At 35.8% G+C, this 8,824-nt stretch overlaps 1 protein-coding gene across 1 annotated transcript in view; it reads left to right on the forward strand.

Moving 5' to 3' along the window:
• Positions 1–7,023, forward strand: part of LOC140775575 (alpha-N-acetylglucosaminidase) — a 75,102-nt gene extending 68,079 nt beyond the window's left edge. The window contains exons 16-19 of the mRNA XM_073118955.1: positions 5,578–5,819; positions 6,098–6,335; positions 6,414–6,492; positions 6,598–7,023. Of these exons, the coding sequence (XP_072975056.1) occupies positions 5,578–5,819; positions 6,098–6,335; positions 6,414–6,492; positions 6,598–6,833 (795 nt within the window). The 3' untranslated portion in view covers positions 6,834–7,023. The remainder of the gene's footprint in view (positions 1–5,577; positions 5,820–6,097; positions 6,336–6,413; positions 6,493–6,597) is intronic.
• Positions 7,024–8,824: the final 1,801 nt, after the last annotated feature.

Raw genomic sequence — 8,824 nt, forward strand, 5'->3', positions numbered from 1 at the left:
CTAAAAATCACCACATTTAATAATAAATAACAATAAATTTTTAAACTAAATAATATCATTGTTTTGAAAATTTAAAGCTAAATAAATAGCTAAAATGGATTAATTTAAACCTATTGAACTAGGCTGGGCTGCGACTGGCCCACAGCCCTCACCAATCTATTAATCGGGCTGTGCCAAAGTCCAACCAAATCAAAATGGACTTAGCCATGGGCTAACCAGCAGCCCACCCTCCATTAAACTAGTTTGAGTTGGGTCTTTGGATCCAAAATCCAAACCCGAACCTCGCAAAATGAATAAAAGGGTTAACCTCTCCCTCATGGTGATCGACGCAAGGATGGTCCACCGACCACACCCCAAGCTCCCTGACACTCTCACGACCACACGAGATAGAGAAGCCGTCGTTGACCACTAGCAATTCAATTCCATGTCCAGCGGCCATGGAATCGTCTTCTACCACAAATCGAGCCACGACAACTCTAGGGAAGTGTGCCTACTGCACAAGGCCAACAACAGGAAGCTTCAATACGAGCGGCAGCGATCCAAAGCCGCCGACCAATTCGATTCACCGACAACACCACTTCACCCAAAAAAATAGGTATTTCTATTCTAACTTTTTAAACTTCAAATTAATTATGAGGGATGGGAGAGAATTGACTGGCAAGTTGTTGTGTGGCCTTCAATCACTCCAGCAGTGCTCCGGCCCTCCGATTCAATGATGGGTTCACCGACGGGAAGGGGAGAGAGAGAGAGAGAGAGAGAGAGAGAATGATGTATGGGAAAATAATAAAGTTAGGGTTTTGATTTATAGGATGGGTTTTCGAATTTTTATTTAGGATCGGACTCGGATTCGGAGTGGCTGAAATATCGCGACCACTCCTCCCGTCACATAACTGCGAAGGAGAAGGAAAGGGAGGGGGGTGCATATGCAATGCACGTGTGACCCTTTTTTTTATTTGTTTTTACAACTATTCTCAATAAAAAGAAATTTTATCCTCAAAATTAAAATTAACGTATTAAGAGAATAGTGTACTATCATAATAATTACTCTCTGGATGCTTCTCTCACGTTTCATCTTCATGCAACCAAGTTACTTCTTCTGGCTTCTGGGTTTTTCATAAGATCTTCACAAATGAGTTTACTCTGTTGCGAAGAGTTCTTTGCTGAATTTCTAGGATTTCTATAGTTTGCTCCTCATAAGATAGATTTTCTAATCTCCATAGGCTCGTAATCAATCATAATGATCAGTACAAGGGACATACTTCCTCAACATAGACACATGAAAGTTATTATGGACTTTAGCTAACCTAGGTGGCAATGCTACATGATATGCCACCCTCTCTAATGCACTCTAGCACCTCAAAAAAGATCTAATAAAGTGAGGACTCAATATACCTTTCTTACCAAATCTAATCAATCCTTTCCTAGGTGACACCTTTAGAAAAACGATGTCACCCACTCAAAACTCCAGATTTCTTCTTCGATTATCAGCATAACTCTTCTAGCAACTCTGAGTTGTTAGAAGTTTTTCCTTAATTTTGACAACTTTTTAAGTGGCATCTTGTACTATATCTAGCCCCAATTACTGTCTTTCATCAATCTTGAATCAACAAAATGGAGATCTGTATTTTCTGTCATATAATGCCTCGTAAGGTGCTAGTCCCAAACTTAAATGGTAGCTATTATTCTTAAGAGAATTCTATGAGTGGAAGATGATCATTCCAATTTCCTTTCCACTCCAACGAACAAGCTCGCAACATATCCTCAACGATTTTTATAATCCTCTCAGATTGTCCATTAGTTGGTCAGCGGGTGATAAGCTGAGCCGAATTTCAATCGTGTCCTATAATTAAATGTAGACTCCACTAGAATTTAGAAACAAATGGAGGATCTCGATCAGACACAATAGGAAATGGTACTCCTTGGAGCCGGATCAGACACAATAGGCAATGGTACTCCTTGGAGCCGGACAATCTCCCTAATATAAAGTTGTGCAAGGTGATCTAGGGAGTAAGTCATACAACTTAGTCAATCTGTTCACAATTACCCAAATTGTATTATGATTTGATCTGGTGCGAGAAAATCCCAAGACAAAGTCCACAGTCACATCTTCCCACTTTCATTCTGACAAGAGAAAAGGCTATAACATTCCTGTAGGTTTTTGATGTTCAAGATTTAATGACAGGTAAAACATCTAACCTCAAAGTTAACTATATCCTTCTTTATACCATTCCACCAAAAATTCTCTCGCAAATCCCTATATGTGTTTGTGTTGCCTAGGTGAATACTAAACCCTGAACTGTAAGCCTCTGATATAATTTCTTTCTTTAACTCACTAGCTAGGACACAAAAATGTTCTGGTACTTGACTAATCCTCCATCTGATCTTGAATAGCCGGAAGCTTCTCTTTTCTCTAATTCTTCTAAGATTTTCTTGAGGTTGGCATCCTTTAATTGAGCAGTTTGGATGCGATCCAAAAATGTAGGTCTAACCACCAGCTAGCTACATATGACTGCTCCCTCTTGATACGATGTCACCTTTATCTCCAAGCATGGGTGATGCCAAGTGTTCCTCTGATGATTTTCTACTCAAGGCATCAGTTACCACATTTGCCTTCCCTAAATGGTAATTGATGCTGACATCATAATCCTTAATCAATCCTAGCTACCTATGCTTCCTCTAGTTAAGCTCCTTTTGAATAAAAATATACTTGAGAATCTTGTGATTAGTGAAAATCTCATGATTCTCTATAAAAGTAGTGACACCAAATCTTCAGTGCAAAAACTACCGCAGCCAACTCAAGGTCATGAGTAAGATAGTTCTTCTCATAAACCTTAAGCTGTCTGGATGCATAAGCTATCATCCTCTTTGCTCCATCAAAACACAACCTAGACCTTAGTGGGATGCATCACTGTAAATCACAAAGTTATCACCCTCTGTTAGAAGTGAAAGGATAGGAGCTGAGATCAATCTCTACTTAAGCTCTTGAAAGCTATTTTCACAATCACCCATCCACTTAAATCTCACACCTTTCTTGGTGAAGTGAGTAAGTGGCAAGGCAATTCGTGAAAATCCCTCCACAAACTTTTTGTAATAGCCTACTAATCCAAGGAAATTGCGTACCTCAGATGCTAAAATAGGTCTCAGCCATTTGCTGACAACCTCGATCTTTTGCTGATTCATCTTGACTCCATTTTTGCCAATAATGTCCTAAGAAAACAACCTCATCTAGCCAAAATACACACTTCTTAAGCTTTGCATAAAGCTTTTTCTCCCAAAGAGTTTGAAGTATTATCCTCAAACGTTCCGCATGCTTTTCTTTGCTCTTGGAGTAGATCAGTATATCATCGATGAAGACCACAACAAATTGATCTAAGAAGGGTCTGAAGACCTGGTTTATGAAGTCCATAAAAGTTGCAGGTGCATTAGGGAGACCGAAAGACATCACTAAGGACTCATAATGGCCATAGTGAGTCCTAAATGTTGCATTTGCAATATCATCACTTTTGATCTTCAATTAGTGATAATCAGATCTCATATCAATCTTAGAGAAAACCTGAGAGCCTTATAGATGATCAAAACGATCATCGATTTGGGGTAGTGGATACCAATTATTCACTGTGACTTTATTTAACTCCCAGTAATCAATGCAAAGACATATCAATCCATCTTTCTTCTTTACAAACAAAATTGGTGCACCCAAGGTGATACTCGGACGAATAAAACTCAAATCGAACAACTCTTGAAGTTGAATCTGCAACTTTCTAACAAGTGCGACTCTCTTTTTTTCTGTTCTTACATTACTCATGTTCCACCTGCAATGCCACCTCCTAGATCTCAGGTCCAAAGCCATTTAATAACTTAAAACTGATGATTGCACTTATCTACCGACTCACATAGTGTTAGTTTCTTTATTACAAATTTTATGCATAAGATGTGCTGTTCAGGAAATACAAATATATTGAACAATTCATATATTATAATTTGCAACATTTGTAGAGTGTTGGAAACCAAATACAGTTATATACCTTAAACATGCAAGGGTTCAAACAAATATTGCCTCCAAGATATTACAAGCTAACTCTCAAGTAGACATCCTTTGAGCACCTATGAAGTATCCTTTATCCTAATCTTATAACCATTTTGTAAGACATGGTGGGAAACCTATGATTTGGTATCAAATTTGATGTAGAAAAAAGGGTTGTATGGTTATATAAATAGGGTATTTTACAAATTACACATCATATTTTACCTATTTTGTGATTCATATTCTATTTGTAACTCAACCTCTCATTTTTCTCTATAATTTTCATTTAACACTATGACGTTATTTTGACTAATTAATATCAATCAAATTACTAAAATACTCTCACTACTATTTCTTCTCCTCTCTACCCCTCCTTTAAAAAAGGCATGGATAATTTATGTATTTATAAAATTATTTCATAATATTCTTTTGCTGATACCATTTAAATTATTAGAGGATTTTAAATAAAAATTATAAAGAAAAAGAAGAAAGTTAGATTACAAAAACCTTAAAGACGGGGTGTGAATTACAAAATAGATAAAATATAAGGTATAATTTATAAAACTCTCTTATAAAGAAAATCACTGCTATTTTTAGGCTAAATGAGAAGGACCGATGAAAAGGCCAATGCGCTTGAGAAGAAATATCGAGTTTAAAAAAATAACTTAAGAAATAAGATACAATGGCTACATAGTAATTCACCTAATTTGCAGATTAGTGTGGAAGATTTTTATCAAAGGAACCACAAAAAGCCATTTCTGTCCTCTCATCTTAACATAGAATGCTCAAAACTTCCTTTCCACATGTGTCCTTGTAACAGTCTGTGTCACTATGCATTTTTGTCCACAAGCTGACCTATAAGTCACATGATGCGTTAATTCATCTTTCATATTTATACAGTATATTTGGCAATTTAAAATGAAAAATACATATGTACTGGTATTGCTTGCCGATACATTAAGCAAACTGAAAAAACATTGAACCTCATGAGACAATGTTTTCCTCTATTTTGGCTAAGTATTGATAAATTAAACTAATATAATTTAATACCTTAAGCGTTGTATAATTACTAAAGGAAATTCAAAGCAATAGAAAAAGTAATATATGAACTACAAACTGCTGGAATATGAACCAATCACATTATTGAGTTCAAAAGTGTGATATTTAAGCCTCTCTAAATAGACAGTCTCTTGTAGAACAATAAATCAAGTAATAATGTCACCTAAGGCCAAAATAGGTGTGTATTATAGATTTATAGTGGCCATACTTCACAAAGTCTTTTACTTAGTATTGCATCAATCAAACTCTGATCAATGTCTAAACAGGTCTGCAATTTCTAGTCTAACACATCTACAAAACCATATGATATCAATGATTCTAATTATACATCAGGGTTAATATGATCTATGATCATATAGAACCTAGTTTATAACATTTATTTAAGATTTGTTATCCTCCATGAAAATGTGTCCTCTTTGACTCGGGATGTACTTTGTTTTAATAAAAGCTTTAAATAATTTGTTTAATTCTTACCTCATATATGTTTGATGCAGGACCATAATAAAGACTACATAGTCGAATTTCCAGACACCAGTCCTTTCGTAAATAGTTTTAAACCATCTAAAAGACAGATCCGAGATCTACCAATTGTGGAAAACAAATTTAGAATCTCTTTAAGAGAGACTTCATCTGATCTGCCACACCCACATATATGGTATTCAACAGAGGAAGTAATCAATGCTCTTCAGTTATTTCTTAGTGCAGGAAATGATCTTCCAGAAACTTCAACATATAGGTAAAATTTCACCAACTCCCTGATTTCAAGAATATTATCATGTATGCATATTTAAATCTTGATAGTTACCTATATAGTTGCATAGCCATGTCATAGCATCTGAAGTTTCAGATTTTGCTACTCTGGAATGTTGCATGATAGGATTAGTAATCCAAAAAAAATGATGATATGTCTATAATCAACTATTTCAAGTGTTGCAATTAGTCATGTTGCTTAATGTTTACCGGTAACTGGATGTGAGATAATATTTACTGAATTCTATTTGTGATTGCTGCCAGATATGATCTAGTTGACTTGACGAGACAAGCTCTGTCAAAATTAGCAAACCAAGTTTATTTAGATGCAATGAGTGCCTACCAAGGAAATGATGCATCTAGTTTGCATATTCATTGCCAAAAATTTATCAACCTTATTGAGGATATTGACACACTTTTAGCTTCTGATGACAACTTTCTCTTGGGAACATGGTTAGAGAGTGCAAAAAGACTTGCAGTAAATCAGAATGAGAGAAGACAAGTGAGTTTCCTTTTCTTCTACACGCATTTGACATTGCTACATGTGTAGAAGGTTCATAACTGGATTCAGTTTTTTCAGTATGAGTGGAACGCAAGAACACAAGTGACTATGTGGTATGATAACACAAGGACAAATCAGAGTAAACTTCATGATTATGGTAATAATACACCTTTTTAATAATTGCCAATTCTAATTAATTGCATTGAGATGGCTTACCATTTTTATTTTATTTTGCTTCTTTCTCGTTGCATCTCACAATCAGCTAACAAGTTCTGGAGTGGGCTGCTAAAGGATTATTACCTTCCAAGGGCTTCGCTCTATTTCAGTTATCTGACACACAGTCTTCAAGAGAAAAAAGATTTCCAACTAGAAGAATGGAGGAAAAATTGGATATCCTATTCTAACAATTGGCAGATTGACAAAGATCTTTATCCTGTTGAAGCTGTAGGAGATGCTTTAGCCATATCTAAATCATTGTTCATAAAATACTTATGCTGATTGTTTCAAGATGCAGAGAAGCATAAGTTACTGAACTAAACATATCTTTCAGTTAAAATTTGCAATCCTCTCTTGCGCTGGTGCTTCAAAGGATCTATATACTATTAACCTCAGATTGGAGGTATGTACCAATTCTATATAATGTTGACTGACTAAATAAATTCATTCCCCCAAGGGTTTTATGTCTGAAGCCATTCTCTTAGATCTCTTGCAATGTGGTTGTTCGTGTGTCATTAGTATTCTCTTGTATTGAGTTGTGCGTATAATAATAAATAAAACCTATGGATCAGTAGATAAATAAAACCTATGGATCAGTAGATGACATTACCTGGATATGAAAAGGAGAACTTGTTCACTACATGGAATTGTTTGCAAATGCGGTATTTGGACCTCAGTTTTATGTTTAATGAATTATCCATGGAGTCGTGTTCATAGTTCTAGAACATAATCATGTTCACTTGATGTACAACTATACCCATATGTGGATATGGTTATGAGATTAATCTGTCCGACCACAAAACCCGCCCTCCAAGCTCCCAGCTTACAAAAGAGCCATCTGAATTAACTTTCATCCAGTTGTGAGGTGGAGATTCCCAGCAGATAGGGGGATTTAGAGGGTTAGGTGTCAGTAGGCAGACATACTGGCTCTCAAAGCCTTCGTTCGTAAGCATGAGAGAGTGAGCCCAAACGAACAATTATTAAAAATAACGTTGTTGCCAATTCTAAAATTTGCCATAGGATAACAGCAAGTTCGTTCAACCAAGCTCTGGACTTAGCTAACATCCTGGCTCCCTCGTCAAACCATAGACCAGAATCCCAATTATTATAAAAATTAAGGTTAACCGAAAAATGGTACCTCGCAAGATCCAACATGGTGGTAGCCACCTGACCGTGGAAACATAAATGTGATTTGGTTTCAGCTTCAAGGGAACAAAAGTACAATTAACATTAGTCCCAGCCCAATTGCATTTAGCTCTAGTATTAGGTGGGCAACTTAGCCCAAGCAAATTTCCACAGAATCAGTTTGATTTTGGAAGGGATCCGAAGATACCAAATGTTTTCCAACAATCCTAGTTATCCCCATGCCTGAGGGGATTACGCATAAAGCAGTAAGCAATTTTCGAGGTAGCTATCCCTGTCGGATGAAGCTTCCAAATCCAAACATCTTCTCTGTGATGAATACTAAACATAAAGTTTAGAATATGTTTAAAAAGGACATGACTAAAGCAAAAGCCAAAACAAGCTCATAGTTCCTAAATATTCGAACTTGATTTCTTTAGATCCCGACCTAGCTCGAACACCCGATGAGGAAACCTATTTGAACTTAATTTCTCTACGCCCCCATTCACTTGTGAATGAAAAAATCTTATTCAAGAATAAGTATTCTTATTCTAATGTAGTAACTAAACAATATCTTAGCGTATTCTGATATAGTAATTTATCATTCTCTCACATTATTCCATATAATTTTTCTAAAAAATAATTTAATAATAACATATAATTAATATATTATTCCTAAATTAAATATCACTTAATTACACATCATGGTAACTACAATTGAGATTCATTCTCTCTCCTCTTTTCTTTATTTTTAAAAATAATCGTGTCAAATAAATATTTGTCATGTCATATACTACAACGCATTGCCACTCCATAACTATTACATAATCACTTTCTAGTGACGCATTGCAACGCACCGCCACTACATAGTCATTATATGCCACTACATAGTTACTACATTGTCACACACTATCACGCACTACATAACCACTTTATTGCCATACAATTACCACGCATAAACCACTATACTGCCACTATATAGCGATGCAGTAGCCACTGGATTGCCACATACTGCAACGCACTATATTGCTACTATATTGCCACACATTGTCATACATTGCCACACTACATTACCACTACATAGCTACTACATAGCTACTATAAATGTTATGAACTAGATCTAAATTAATCCTGACGTAAGAAAATTATGA

Source organism: Typha angustifolia, chromosome 14 (genome assembly GCF_048772165.1).
Source record: "Typha angustifolia cultivar Huaian chromosome 14, ASM4877216v1, whole genome shotgun sequence".
Classification (NCBI taxonomy): Eukaryota; Viridiplantae; Streptophyta; class Magnoliopsida; order Poales; family Typhaceae; genus Typha; species Typha angustifolia.